This window comes from Heptranchias perlo, chromosome 13 (assembly GCF_035084215.1).
Source record: "Heptranchias perlo isolate sHepPer1 chromosome 13, sHepPer1.hap1, whole genome shotgun sequence".
Classification (NCBI taxonomy): Eukaryota; Metazoa; Chordata; class Chondrichthyes; order Hexanchiformes; family Hexanchidae; genus Heptranchias; species Heptranchias perlo.
In genome coordinates, this window is record NC_090337.1 from 3,490,648 (window position 1) to 3,506,419 (window position 15,772).

Consider the following 15,772-nt stretch of genomic DNA (forward strand, 5'->3'; position numbering starts at 1 on the left):
TTCCTGTCTCTTTGCCAATTCTGTATCCATGTTGCTACTGCCCCCTTTATTCCATGGGCTTCAATCTTGATGATATGCCTTATGTGCGGCACTTTATCAAATGCCTTTTGAAAGTCCATATACACCACATCAACTGCATTGGCTTCCTCTACCCTCTCTGCTACCTCATCAAAAAACTCTGAGGTTAATTAAATACGATTTGACTTTAACAAATCCGGGCTGGCTTTCTCTAATCAATCCACACTGGTCCAAGTGACTGACTGTTAATTCTGTCCCGGATTATCATTTCTAAAAGTTTCCTCACCATTGAGGTTAAACTGACTGGCCTTTAGTTGCTGGGTTCATCCTTACACCCTTTTTTGAACAAGGGTTTAACATTTGCAATTCTCCAGTCCTCTGGCACCACTTCCAATTCTACGGATGATTATGGCCAGTACCTCCGCAATTTCCACCCTTGCTTCCTTCAGCAACCTAGGATGCATCCCTTCTGGACCAGGTGACTTATCTACTTTAAGTACAGCTAGCCTTTCAAGTACCTCTTCTTTATCAATTTTTAGCCCATCCAGTATCTCAACTATATCTTCCTTTACTGATACTCTGGCGGCATCTTCCTGTGTAAAGACGGATTCAAAGTACTGATTTAGTACCTCAGCCATCCCCTCTGCCTCCATGAGTAGATCTCCTTTACAGTCCCTAATTGGCCCCACCACCTCTTACTACCTGTTTACTGTTTAAATGCCTCTAGAAGAGTTTTGGATTCCCTTTTATGTTGGCTGCCAGTCTACTCTCATACTCTCACTCTGCCCCTCTTATTTTCTTTTTCACTTCTCCTCTGAACTTTCTATATTCATCCTGGTTCTCACTTGTGTTATCAACCTGACATCTGTCATACGCCCTTTTTTTCCGTTTCATTTTACTATCTTTTTTGTCATCCAGGGAGCTCTGGCTTTAATTGCCCTACCTTTCTCCCTCGTGGGAATGTACCTAGACTGTACCCAAAGCATCTCCTCCTTAAAGGCCGCCCACTGTTCAATTACAGTTTTGCCTGCCAATCTTTGATTCCAATTTACCCGGGCCAGATCTGTTCTCATCCCACTGAAATTGGCCATCCTCCAATTGAGTATTTTTATTTTAGAGTGGTCCATGTCCTTTTCCATAGCCATTCTAAGCCTTATGATATTATGATCGCTGGTCCCTAAATGCTCCCCCACTGACACTTGCTCCACTTTGCCTGCCTCATTCCTGGAACCATGTCTCGCGATGTCTGCTTCCTCGTTGGGCCAGAAATGTACTGGTTAAGAAAGTTATCCAGAGCACATTTCAAAAATTCCTCCCCCTTTGTGCCCCATATTATTATTGTTATCCCAGTCTATATTAGGATAGTTGAAGCCCCCAGTTATCGATTAGAGCTTTTTGAGGGTGTAACTAGCAGGGTAGATAAAAAGGAACCAGTGGATGTCGTATATTTGGATTTTCAAAGGGCATTCGATAAGGTGCCACATAAAAGGTTGTTAGACAAGATAAGGGCTCATGGGATTGGGGGTAATATATTAACCAATCCTCTGTCCATGCTCACGGACAGAAAACAGAGGGTAGGAATAAACGGGTCACTCTCAGGTTGGCAGGCTGTAACTAGTGGGGTACCACAAGGATCGGTGCTTGGGCCTCAGCTATTTACAATGTATATTAATGACTTAGATGAAGGTACTGAGTGTAATGTATCCAAGTTTGCTGATGATACAAAGCTAGGTGGGAAAGTAAGCTGTGAGGAGGACACAAAGTCTGCAAAGGGATATAGACAGGTTAAGTGAGTAAACAAAAAGGTGACAGATGGAGTATAATGTGGGGAAATATGAAGTTATTCACTTTGGTTGGAAGAATAGAAAAACAGAATTTTTTTTAAAAGTGAGAAACTATTAAATGTTGGTGTTCAGAGAGATTTGGGTGTCCTTGTACATGAAACACAAAGTTAACATGCAGGTACAACAAGCAAGTAGGAAGGCAAATGGTATGTTGGCCTTTATTGCAAGGGGGTTGGAGTACAAGAGTAAGGAAGTCTTACTACAGTTGTACAGGGCTTTGGTGAGACCTCACCTGGTGTACTGTGTATGGTTTTGGTCTCCTTACCTAAGGAAGGATATACTTGCCTTAGAAGCGATGCAATGAAGGTTCACTAGATTGATTCCTGGGATGAGAGGGTTGTCCTATGAGGAGAGAGTGAGTAGAATGGGCCTATTCTCTCTGGAGTTTAGAAGAATGAGAGATGATCTCATTGAGACATGTAAGATTCTGAGGGGGCTTGACCGGGTAGGTGCTGAGAGGCTGTTTCCCCTGGCTGAAGAGTCTAGAACTAGGGGCCATCGTCTCAGGATAAGGGGTGGGCGATTTAGGACTGAGATGAGGAGGAATTTCTTCACTTTGAGGGTTGTGTACCTCTGGAATTCTCTACCCCAGAGGGCTGTGGATGCTCAGTCGTTGAGTATATTCAGGGCTGAGATCGATAAATTGTTAGAATCTAAGGGAATCAAGGGATATGGGGATTGAGTGGGAAAGTGGATTTGAGGTCGAAGATCAGCCATGATCTGATTGAATGGCGGAGCAGGCTCGAGTGGCTGTATGGACCATTCCTGCTCCTATTTCTTATGTTCTTTGAAGCCCCATCACTTTTGTAACGCAGGAAATGCGGCAGCCAATTTGTGCACAGCAATGAGATACTTGACCAGATAATCTGTTTTAGTGATGATGGTTGAGGGATAATTCTTAGCCAAGACACCAGGAGAACTCCCCTGCTCACTTTGGTGTTTGTGGGATCTTGCTGTGTGCAAATTGGCTGCCGCGTTTAGCTACATTACAACAGTGATTACACTTTAAAAGTAATTGATTGGCTGTAAAGCGCTTTGGCACGTCCTGAAATCGTGAAAGGCACTATATCAATGCAAGTCCTTTTAAGTCTGGACCTAAGATTTGACGTTCAGTATAGCAAAACAGAGAAATATCAGACATGACTTGGGAACTGACCTCCTATTGGATGTGTAGCTGTGATCAGTGTCTTTTTTTATATATTAGTTCATGGGATGGGGGCGTCACTGGCAAGGCCAGCATTTATTGCCCACCCCTAAGTGTTTGTCTGTGTGGTGTGTAATTAATGTGTAGTATATAGTTAGCGTTAGTCTTTGGCTTACTGTTTCGCCATGAAATGTATTCTCACTGAGGCAAACAATTAGGCATTGGATTTTAAAGTTTCCTATTTTATTTCCATCTTCCTTTTTCCCCCGTGTTCTTAAAAAAAAAAAAAAATTCTAAATTTCCTTCTCCCTTCTCAGCACGACCTCTGGACCCACGCCAGTCTGAGTCCTCGAAACAGCACCGGGAGCACATTGGACAGTGATAGCTGGGAGTCTTCCCGCTCCTCGGACTCCCACATTCTACACTGTGGCAAAAAGGTAAAATGCACGGCGGACAAAGAAGGGATGAAGCGGGGGAAATCTGACAGCTCGCTGCTGGAGCGGCCCAGTTTCACCAACTCTCTGTTCGACAGCCCAGAGAAGCCCAAGCCCGAGAAATTCAAGAAGAAGAAGGCGTCCTTGAAGAAGCTGAGCCTGGATGGGGTGAGGAAGAGGAAGAGTCCGGAAATCGGGAAGAGAATCAATTTGGAAAAGGGTAGGAAGGCGTTGGAAGTGTCCCAGCCCCCACTAGCCGAGGTCATCAAACCGATCGAGATCCACCAGACTGTTGAAAAGGTGCCGCAGAGTGAAACCGAGTCGGAGGAGGAGACGCTCAAAGTATCGCTTGACGCTGAAGAGATCGGCACGCCAATCTCACTGCTGGAAGAGTTTGAGAAAGAGGCAGCAGAAGCAGAAAGAACTTTGGTGAGCGAGCAGGTGAAAGAGCTGCAGGAAGTGAAGGAAGAAAAGAGGGAAGCGGAGGAGGAGAAATGCAACGAAGAACTGGAGACGAGCGCAGCAGATGATATTACAGTGGGCTCGGGTAAGGAGGCAATCAGAAAGGTTGCACTGTGAACACTCGCAGAATGTAGTGAAACACAAGTTAGCTTCAGCATAAAATAATGGAATCTGGTATCTCAAGAGTCATAAAAGGGAGAAGGAAAAGGGGATATGACCAAAAGGGTTTTAGAATGATACAGCACAGAAGGAGGCCATTCGGCCCATCATGCCTGTGTCGCCTCTTTAAAAGAGCTATCCAATTAGTCCCACTTCCCCGTCTCTTTCCCCATGGCGCTGCAAACTTTCCCCCTTCAAGTATTTATCCAATTCCCTTTTGAAAGTTATTATTGAAGCTGCTTCCACCGCCCTTTCAGGCAGTGCATTCCAGATCATAACAACTCGCTGCATTAAAAAAAAATTCTCCTCATCTCACCTCTGGTTCTTTTGCCAACTATTTAAATCTGTGTCCTCTGGTTATTGACCCTCCTGCCAGTGGAGACAGTTTCTCACTATCTACTCCATCAAAACTATTCACAATTTTGAACACCTCTATTAAATCGCCCCAAACCTTCTCTGTTCTAAGGAGACCAATCCCAGCTTCTCCAGTCTCTCCATGTAACCGAAGTCCCGCATCCCTGGTACCATTCTAGTAAATCTCTTCTGCACCCTCTCTAAGGCCTTGACATCCTTCCTAAAGTGTGGTGCCCAGAATTGGACACAATACTCCAGCTGAAGCCTAACCAATAATTTATAAAGGTTTAGCATAACTTCCTTGCTTTTGCACTCTATGCCTCTATTTATAAAGCCAAGGATCCTGTTTGCTTTTTTTGTCCATCGAGTTTAGAAATCCAAACTATCGATACGATTTTCTCCTGACATGATGTTTAAAAAAAAAAATGACATTTTTAAACAATTGAAAATTGGGAGTGTTTGACACATGAATGGAATCAGGGATGAGGGACTTCAGTTGAGTGGAGAGACTGAAGAAGGTGGGATTGTTCTCAGAGCTGAACATAAGAAATAGGAGCAGGAGTGGGCCATATTTCCCCTCGAGCCTGTTCTGCCATTCAATAAGAACATGGCTGATCTTCGACCTCAGCTCCACTTTCCCGCCCAATCCCCATATCCCTCGATTTCCTGAGTCCAAAAATCTACCTACCTCAGTCTTGAATATACTCAACGACTGAGCATCCACAGCCCTCTGGGGTAGAGAATTCCAAAGACCCACCACCCTCTGAGTGAAGAAATTCCTCCTCATCTCAGTCTTAAATGGCCGACCCCTTATCCTGAGACTATGTCTCCTAGTTCTAGACTCTCCAGCCAGGGGAAAAATCTTCTCAGCATCGACCCTGTCAAGACCTCTTGGAATCTTTTATGCTTCAATGAGCTGAGAAGGATATGGAGAGATTTAATAGAGGTGTTCAAAATTATGAAGGGTTTTCATAAAGTAAATAAGGAGAAACTGTTTCCACTGGCAGGAGGGTCGGTAACCGGAGGACACAGATTTAAAATAATTGGCAAAAGAACCAGAGGGAAGATGAGGAGAACTTTTTTATGCAGCGAGTTATGATCTGGAATGCACTGCCTGATAGGGTGGAGGGAGCAGATTCAATAATAACTTTCAAAAGGGATTTGGATATGTTGAAATATATAATTGAAAAGGAAAAAAATTGCAGGGCTATGGGGAAAGAGCAGGGAAGTGGGACTAATTGGATAGCTCTTTCAAAGAGCCGGCACAGGCACGATGGGCTGAATGGCCTCCTCCTATGCTGTATCATTCTGTGAAAGCATGGGTTTGTTTTCCTTCAGTGTGTACGGAGCTGAATGGCAGGACATATTGAAGGCAATTGCTTTAGTTTAGTTTCATTTGCTGGCTCCTAATTTTTTCTTTTTGTTCTCTGGATGTGGGTGTTGCTGACCAGGGCAACATTTATTGCTCATCCCTAGTTGCCCTGAGAAGGTGATGGTGGGGGCCGCCTTAAGTAGCAGTTGATTACAATTGAGCTGTTTGCCAGACCACTTCAGAGGGCATTAAGAATCAATCACATCACCCGACTCCAGAGACTTGAGCGCATAATCCAGGCTGACACTTCCAGTGCAGCACTGAGGGAGCACTGCACTGTCGGAGGTGCCGTCTTTCGGTCGAGACATTAAACCGAGGCCCCGTCTGGCCTCTCGGGTGGATGTGAAAGATCCCATGGCACTATTTCGAGGAAGAGCAGGGGAGTTCTCCCCGGTGTCCTGGACAATCTTTATCCCTCAACCAACGTCACTGAAACAGATTATCTGATCGTTTACCACGTTGCTGTTTGTGGGATCTTGCTGTGCACAAATTGGCTGCCGCGTTTCCTACATTACAACAGTGACTACTCTTCAGAAGTAGTTCATTGGCTGTAAAGTGATTTTGGATGTTCTGAGGTTGCAAAAGGCGCGATATAAATCAGTTTCTCTTTCTCTTTCTTTCTCTCCCTTTCACATAATGTAGGACTGGGATGCGTGGCAGGCTCCCCTCCCTGAAGGACATCATTGAAACAAATTAGGTTTTTATGTGAATTTGGCAGCTTTCATGGGCCATTTTGTTCTGATGTTAGTCCAGAAATTGCAATGGTTGATGTGAGCAATTCATTCAACGTCACGTCTAGGAGACCTTTCAAGGTACCGGCCCCACCCAGTGTGGTACTGATAAGAGATCAGAAAGATCCCAGATTCAGTAACTGGGCTGTGCTATGCTAACTAGTCTTAACCAAGAGTGGCAATGGGGGGGGGGTGCTGCAATTGACCTTAAAATCACTGGGTGGGGGAGGGGTGTCATCAGGTAAAATTCCCAGAACTGAAGGCTGTCAGCTGACTCTAGCTAGAAGGTTAAATGATGAGGACAGGTTGCATAGACTGGGTTTGTATTCCTTCAAGTATAGAAGATTAAGGGGTGATCTAATTGAGGTGTTTAATATGATTAAAGGACTTGATAGGGTAGGTAGAGAGAAACTATTTCCTCTGGTGGGGGGGGAGTTCAGAACAAGGGGGCAGAACCTTAAAATTAGAGCCGGGCAGTTTAGGGGTGATGTCAGGAAGCACTTCTTTAAACAAAGGATAGTGGAAATGTAGAAATCTCTTCCCCAAAAAAGCTGTTGAGTTTGGGAGTCAATTGAAAATGTCAAAACTGAGATCGATATATTTTTGTTGGGTGAAGGTATAAAAGGACATAGAATGAAGGCTGCTGAGTGACGTTGAGGTACAGATCAGCCATGATGTAACTGAATGCGGAAACAAGCTTGAGGGGCTGAATGGCCTCCTCCTGTTCCTGGGTGCGCGTGGCCATCGAGTGAGTAGTGTTGGCCTAATCTCTGCTGCCCTCTATGGTTAAATAGCCCACTGAGGCTCCCATGTCTTCGCTTAGACAAAAGAATGGCCACTTGCGGTAGAGAAGGGCTTGGAGTTCACTGGGGGTTGAGGGGGGGGGGACGGGGACGCAGGCAGTATATACCCCGTCCCGTAGGAACATTAGGATCAGGAGTAGGTCATTCAGCCCCTCAGGCCTGCGCTCCCTTTCAATTAGATCATGGCTGATCTGTACCCATCTATTGTCCCCCTATCCCTCGATACCCTTAACCCAACAAAAATCTATCGATCTCAGTCTTGAAAGCTCCAATTGACCCCCAGCATCCACAGCCTTTTGGGAGAAGAGAGTTCCAGATTTCGACTACCATTTGTGTGTGGAGAATGTGCTTTGTGATTTCCCTCTTAAATAGCCTAACTCTCTGATTTTAAAGATTGTGTCCCCTCGTTTTTGATTCCCCAATCAGCGAAAGCAGAGCTTTGCCCTCCCCTGCCCTTTCTTGCAAAGAATGGGCCCTCGACTCGTAAAGTGTTTGTGTACCGTGCGGAGAGGAGCCCCAGACACTGGGGGGGAGGGTCTCCAGTTGGATCTGCAGTCAGTGCTGAGTTACTGCAGCTGTTGGGGTTCTACACTCGGGCCTCAGTGACCTTTGGTTTGGGGGGAGGGAGGGATCAGCCAGGGTTCCCAGTCCTGATCGCCAGTCAGTGAGTCCTGCTGCAAAGTGGTGCTAGATTGTGGACATTGAGTAGAGATCGGATGGGGCTGAGCTGCGATGCCCCCGTAGTTAAATAACCAGCCAGCATTGGGTGTCCCAATTCACACGGCTAGAATGGCCGTATGGGTGATCTCCTGGAGTCTTGCAGTTTGCAGATGTATATTGCGGGGGGGGGGGTCCTTTTCAGGGATTAAGGGGGGCTCTTTTTTTCCCTATTTTTTCCACCTGACTCTCTTCTCTCCTGAAGGTGTTGATTCCTTGCTGGGTTTCTAGTCACTGGTAACACTCCGGCACATGACACAAGGCCTCGTTCTGGCTCCCTCTGCCGAGGCAGCATATTTTTAAAAAAATCATTCTCGGGATGTGGGCTTCGCTGGTTATTGCCCATCCCTAGTTTCCCCCTGAGAAGATGGTGGTGAGCCGCCTTCTTGAACCGCTGCAGTCCATGTGGTGAAGGTGCTCCCACAGTGATGTTAGGTTATATTTGAGTGGGTTATTCGATTTTTTTTTTGCCCAGTATCCACATGAGAAATTTCTAGAAGGTAACCAGACAGCGATCAGGAACAAATCTGGAATAAAATCTGGGATCTTTCTGCCCTGTGTAAATGGATAAACTCCCCATAACCATCAGGAGGAGAAAAAAACATTCTCCTGTACGAGATGTCACCCGGTGATAGTATTGGGTACTCTCTACTCAGCTACTCCACATCAGTTGCACAGTAACACCCTCTGTTCCAGCAAAGGGCTTTCTCTCAACAGCACCAGTACAGTTTAATCCCTAAAAACATTCACATACTTCGGCAATACCTCCCAAACCCGCGACCTCCACCACCTAGAAGGACAAGGGCAGCAGGTACACGAGAACACCATCACCTCCAGGTTCCCCTCCGAGTCACACACCATCCCGACTTGGAAATATATCGCCGTTCCTTCATCATCGCTGGGTCGAAATCCTGGAACTCCCTTCCTAACAGCACTGTGGGAGAACCTTCACCACACGGACTGCAGGGGTTCAAGAAGGCGGCTCACCACCACCTTCTCAAGGGCAATTAGGGATGGGCAATAAATGCCGGCCTCGCCAGCGATGCCCACATCACATGAATGATTTTTTTTTTAAGAAAACAATTGCTCCTCTTGCATCCACTACACAGGCAGCTTGGTGGGTCCCAGATTCCCTGTTGCTGTTCAGATTGGGACTGAGCCTCATCTGTGTCTGTGATGATGCTCCTCTAAACCCCTCCCTCCCAGTCCTGCATTGGATACAGGAAAAACACGTCGCTAGTTGGCAGCAGTTTTGTGCTGTGGACACCCCATTGCTTTTGAACTGGGCTTCAAACTCGTTGCACATTTACAGTCAGTGGAGAGAAAGGAGCCTTCAATTCCCATCAGTCACCTCCTAGAAGCGAGCTTGAGTTGTGTGCTAACTCACCGTGTCACCAGTTACCCCAAAATCCCCAACATTAGGTGTCCCCAGCAAGTAACTAATAACAGTTCAGCACTGAGGGTAGCAAGGGCACAAAATGTACTCTGGGTGGGGGACTTCAATGTCCATCACCAAGAGTGGCTCGGTAGCACCATTACTGACCCAGCTGGCCGAGTCCTGAAGGACATAGCTGCTAGACTGGGCCTGCGGCAGGTGGTGAGCGAACCAACACGAGGGAAAAACTTACTTGACCTCGTCCTCACCAATCTACCTGTCGCAAATGCATCTGTCCATGACAGTATTGGTAGGAGTGACCACCGCACAGTCCTTGTGGAGATGAAGTCCCGTCTTCGCACTGAGGACACCATCCAACGTGTCGTGTGGCACTACCACCGTGCTAAATGGGATAGATTCAGAACAGATCTAGCAGCTCAAAACTGGGCATCCATGAGGCGCTGTGGGCCATCAGCAGCAGCAGAATTGTATTCCAGCACAATCTGTAACCTCATGGCCCGGCATATTCCTCACTCTACCATTACCAACAAGCCAGGGGATCAACCCTGGTTCAATGAGGAGTGTAGAAGAGCATGCCAGGAGCAGCACCAGGCGTACCTAAAAATGAGGTGCCAACCTGGTGAAGCTACAACTCAGGACTACATGCATGCTAAACAGCGGAAGCAACATGCTATAGACAGAGCTAAGCGATTCCACAACCAACGGATCAGATCAAAGCTCTGCAGTCCTGCCACATCCAGTCGTGAATGGTGGTGGACAATTAAACAACTAACGGGAGGAGGAGGCTCTGCAAACATCCCCATTCTCAATGATGGCGGAGTCCAGCACGTGAGTGCAAAAGACAAGGCTGAAGCGTTTGCAACCATCTTCAGCCAGAAGTGCCGAGTGGATGATCCATCTCAGCCTCCTCCCGATATCCCCACCATCACGGAAGCCAGTCTTCGGCCAATTCGATTCACTCCACGTGATATCAAGAAACGGCTGAGTGCACTGGATACAGCAAAGGCTATGGGCCCCGACAACATCCCAGCTGTAGTGCTGAAGACTTGTGTTCCAGAACTAGCTGCGCCTCTAGCCAAGCTGTTCCAGTACAGCTACAACACTGGCATCTACCCGACAATGTGGAAAATTGCCCAGGTGTGTCCTGTCCACAAAAAGCAGGACAAATCCAATCCGGCCAATTACCGCCCCATCAGTCTACTCTCAATCATCAGCAAAGTGATGGAAGGTGTCGTCGACAGTGCTATCAAGCGGCACTTACTCACCAATAACCTGCTCACCGATGCTCAGTTTGGGTTCCGCCAGGACCACTCGGCTCCAGACCTCATTACAGCCTTGGTCCAAACATGGACAAAAGAGCTGAATTCCAGAGGTGAGGTGAGAGTGACTGCCCTTGACATCAAGGCAGCATTTGACCGTGTGGCACACCAAGGAGCCCTAGTAAAATTGAAGTCAATGGGAATCAAGGGGAAAACTCTCCAGTGGCTGGAGTCATACCTAGCACAAAGGAAGATGGTAGTGGTTGTTGCAGGCCAATCATCTCAGCCCCAGGGCATTGCTGCAGGAGTTCCTCAGGGCAGTGTCCTAGGCCCAACCATCTTCAGCTGCTTCATCAATGACCTTCCCTCCATCATAAGGTCAGAAATGGGGATGTTCGCTGATGACTGCACAGTTTTCAGTTCCATTCGCAACCCCTCAGATAATGAAGCAGTCCGAGCCTGCATGCAGCAAGACCTGGACAACATCCAGGCTTGGGCTCATAAGTGGCAAGTAACATTCGCGCCAGATAAGTGCCAGGTAATGACCATCTCCAACAAGAGAGAGTCTAACCACCTCCCCTTGACATTCAACGACATTACCATCGCCGAATCCCCCACCATCAACATCCTGGGGGTCACCATTGACCAGAAACTTAACTGGACCAGCCATATAAATACTGTGGCTACGAGAGCAGGTCAGAGGCTGGGTATTCTGCGGCGAGTGACTCACCTCCTGACTCCCCAAAGCCTTTCCACCATCTACAAGGCACAAGTCAGGAGTGTGATGGAATACTCTCCACTTGCCTGGATGAGTGCAGCTCCAACAACACTCAAGAAGCTCGACACCATCCAAGATAAAGCAGCCCGCTTGATTGGCACCCCATCCACCACCCTAAACATTCACTCCCTTCACCACCGGCGCACTGTGGCTGCAGTGTGCACCATCCACAGGATGCACTGCAGCAACTCGCCAAGGCTTCTTCGACAGCACCTCCCAAACCCGCGACCTCTACCACCTAGAAGGACAAGAGCAGCAGGCGCATGGGAACAACACCACCTGCACGTTCCCCTCCAAGTCACACACCATCCCGACTTGGAAATATATCGCCGTTCCTTCATTGTTGCTGGGTCAAAATCCTGGAACTCCCTTCCTAACAGCACTGTGGGAGAACCGTCACCACACGGACTGCAGCGGTTCAAGAAGGCGGCTCACCACCACCTTCTCGAGGGCAATTAGGGATGGGCAATAAATGCCGGCCTTGCCGGCGACGCCCACATCCAGTGAACGAATTTAAAAAAATAAATAAAAATAACGATATTCCGCCCATTAATGAGGCTCTTCCACCAATGCTTCATTTTCAGAGTGGAAAGAGAGTTCCTTTTTTGTATGACTCATATTATTTACAGCACAGAGAGGCCGTTTGTCCCTTTGCACCTTTGCTAGCTCCTCAATTTGAGTTATCTACTCTAATCCCACTTCCCCGCCTTTAAACATATTCCTTGTAGCGTCATAGACAAAACTGGCATGCGATTGCTTACCGTGTGCACAACAAACACAGCTTGGTGGGTAGTTGGCTCACTGTGGCTGTTGAAATAGATATAACCTCCATCCCTGTATCTGCAGGGTGACCCTGTAACGCGACCCCTACACTCCTGAACTGACGAGTTCAAGAAATGAAAAGCTTGTTGTTGGATCGACAGTTCTTTCAGCTCTACTCTACGATCTCTCTCTCTCTCTCTCTCTCTCTCTCCATTTCAAGCTTTCTTGTCTCTCTATAGTTATATAGATGCAAGTTTTTTTTTTTGCTTTCTTTCTCTCTATTTTATGAATCCTTTTTGGGTGTCAGCCTTGGCTCAGTGGTTACACTCTCGCCTCTGAGTCAGACGGTCGTGGGTTTAAGTCCCACTCCAGAGACATAAGCACATAATCTAGGCTGGCACTTCAGTGCCAGTACTGAGGGAGTGCTGCACAGTCGGAGGTGCCGTCTCTTGGATGAGATGTTAAGCTGAGGCCCCGTCTGCCCCCTCAGGTGAACATAAGAACATAAGAAATAGGAGCAGGAGTAGGCCAATCGGCCCCTCGAGCCTGCTCCGCCATTCAATAAGATCATGGCTGATCTGATCCTAACCTCAAATCTAAATTCATGTCCAATTTCCTGCCCGCTCCCCGTAACCCCTAATTCCCTTTACTTCTCGGAAACTGTCTATTTTCTGTTTTAAATTATTTAATGATGTAGCTTCCACAGCTTCCTGGGCAGCAAATTCCACAGACCTACTACCCTCTGAGTGAAGAAGTTTCTCCTCATCTCAGTTTTGAAAGAGCAGCCCCTTATTCTAAGATTATGCCCCCTCGTCCTTGGGAACATCCTTACCGCATCCACCCGATCAAGCCCCTTCACCATCTTATATGTTTCAATAAGATCGCCTCTCATTCTCCTGAACTCCAATGAGTCGAGTCCCAATCTACTCAACCTCTCCTCATATGTCCACCCCCTCATCCCCGGGATTAACCGAGTGAACCTTCTTTGTACTGCCTCGAGAGCAGGTGGATGTAAAAGATCCCACGGCCACTATCTCGAAGAAGAGCAGAGGAATTCTCCCCCGAGTCCTGAGCCAATATTTATCCCTCAAACCAACATCACTAGACAAATAATCTGGTTGTTATCATATTGCTGTTTGTGGGATCTTACTGTGCACAAATTGGCTGCTGTGTTTCCTACATTACAACAGTATCTACACTTCAAAAGTACTTAATTGCTGTAAAGTGATTTGGGATGTCCTGTGGTCATGAAAGGTGCAGGATATTCTTTTAGCCACTCACTGCGCTAAGGAAGGGGGGGTTACCTGCTCTTGATGTAACTCAATGAACTCCCCTCCCCCTCCCCCCTCCCCAACAGCTGGGAAGTGCATGTGTGTACTTGCGTTGTCCACAATTGAGTAGCTCGCTGAAGGTCAACCGTGAAGAATCGTGCCTTCGGGAGCAGAGGCGCACAAATTGGAAGGACAAAAGCCAAGTTCTTTCTGGCCGTAGCTTGATGCAGATGCACCATGTCAGACTGTAATTTGTGCCTCAGGAAGAGGAATTGGGAATGGAGGGGAAGGAAAGAGTTGAGCATTAACTGAAGAGCTGCACAGCAGAGAGGTGGGATCAGGTGGCCTGTCTCCTGGACCTGTGATTTATGGAGTGAGAATATGCTATACCCTCAAAAATAAACATGCACTTAATGCTGACACTTGTCCCACTGTGGGGGATGGTTGGCTGAGTATCGTGTGGAATTGTGATTGCTCAGTTTCCAAACTGAGATTGATAGAGTTTTGTTGGGTTAAGAGTTACAGAACCAAGCAGGTAAATGGAGTCAGGATACAGATCAGCCATGATCTAATGAATGAATGGTGGAACAGGCTCGAGGGCTGAATGGCCTCCTCCTGTTCCTATGTTCCTTTGAGAGTTTGGATGCTTTCTTTACATGAAATAAGTGCCCTTTAGGAAGAGATGGCTAACTCTCCTTGTCATAATTTATCTTGCAGCTCCTCTTACTGACACAGCCACCACAGAAAACCTCAAGATTGAAGGTAAGTGAACCTAATGATTGTGATGAGGGAAGGGTCTCTCTCTCTCTCTCTGTCTCTGTCTCTGTCTCTGTCTCTGTCTCGCTGTATGTGTCAGTCTCTCTCTTCCTCTCTGTCTGTCTCTCTCTCCCCCTGTGTGTGTGTGTGCGCGCCTGTGTCTGTCTCTCTCTCCCTCACTGTGTGTCTGTTTCTCTGCATCTCGCTCTCTCCCCGTCTGTCTGTCTGTCTCTCTTTCTCTCTCTCTCTCTCTGTCTCTCTCTCGCTGTGTGTGTCAGTCTCTCTCTTCCTCTCTGTCTGTCTGTCTCTCTCTCCCCCCACTGTGTGTGTGTGTGTGTGTGTGTGTGTGTGCGCGTGTGTGTGTGTGTGCGCCTGTGTCTGTCTCTCTCTCTCTCTCTCCTTCACTGTTTGTGTGTCTGTTTCTCTGCATCGCTCTCGCTCTCTCCCCGTCTGTCTGTCTGTCTCTCTCTCTCTCTCTCTCTCTCTCTCTCTCTCTCTCTCTCTCTCTCTCTCTCTCTCTCTCTCTCTGTCTGTCCCTCTCTCTCTCTCTCTGTGTCTCTCTCTCTCTCTCTCTCTGTCTGTCCCTCTCTCTCTCTCTCTGTCTCTCTCTCTCTCTCCTCTCTGTCTGTCTCTCTCTCTCTCCCTCTCTGTCTGTCTCTCTCTCTCTCCCTCTCTGTCTGTCTCTCTCTCTCTCCCTCTCTGTCTGTCCCTCTCTCTCCCTCTCTGTCTGTCCCTCTCTCTCCCTCTCTGTCTGTCCCTCTCTCTCCCTCTCTGTCTGTCCCTCTCTCTCCCTCTCTGTCTGACCCTCTCTCTCCCTCTCTGTCTGACCTCTCTCTCCCTCTCTGTCTGACCCTCTCTCTCCCTCTCTGTCTGTCCCTCTCTCTCCCTCTCTGTCTGTCCCTCTCTCTCCCTCTCTGTCTGTCCCTCTCTCTCCCTCTCTGTCTGTCCCTCTCTCTCCCTCTCTGTCTGTCCTCTCTGTCTGTCCCTCTCTGTCTGTCCCTCTCTGTCTGTCCTCTCTGTCTGTCCCTCTCTGTCTCTCCCTCTCTGTCTCTCCCTCTCTGTGTCTCTCCCTCTCTGTCTCTCCCTCTCTGTCTCTCCCTCTCTGTCTCTCCTCTCTGTCTCTCCCTCTCTGTCTCTCCCTCTCTGTCTCTCCCTCTCTGTCTCTCCCTCTCTGTCTCTCCTCTCTGTCTCTCCCTCTCTGTCTCTCCCTCTCTGTCTCTCCCTCTCTGTCTCTCCCTCTGTCTCTCCCTCTCTGTCTCTCTCTCTGTCTCTCCTCTCTGTCTCTCCCTCTCTGTCTCTCCCTCTCTGTCTCTCTCCCTCTCTGTCTCTCCCTCTCTGTCTCTCCCTCTCTGTCTCTCCCTCTCTGTCTCTCCCTCTCTGTCTCTCCCTCTCTGTCTCTCCCTCTCTGTCTCTCCCTCTCTGTCTCTCCCTCTCTGTCTCTCCCTCTCTGTCTCTCTCCCTCTCTGTCCTGTCTCCCTCTCTGTCTGTCTCCCTCTCTGTCTGTCTCCCTCA

General features: G+C 47.9%; 2 protein-coding genes across 3 annotated transcripts in view; one reads left to right on the top strand and one right to left on the bottom strand.

The window, feature by feature from the left end:
• LOC137331222 (PHD finger protein 13-like) overlaps positions 1–15,772 on the top strand; it is a 115,784-nt gene that overhangs the window by 25,794 nt on the left and 74,218 nt on the right. For both annotated transcript variants that reach the window (XM_067994854.1, XM_067994855.1), the window contains exons 4-5: positions 3,324–3,987; positions 14,222–14,266. In XM_067994854.1, the coding sequence (XP_067850955.1) occupies positions 3,324–3,987; positions 14,222–14,266 (709 nt within the window). The remainder of the gene's footprint in view (positions 1–3,323; positions 3,988–14,221; positions 14,267–15,772) is intronic.
• Positions 1–15,772, bottom strand: part of LOC137331223 (uncharacterized) — a 126,106-nt gene that overhangs the window by 16,580 nt on the left and 93,754 nt on the right. The gene's annotated exons all lie outside the window — the stretch shown is intronic.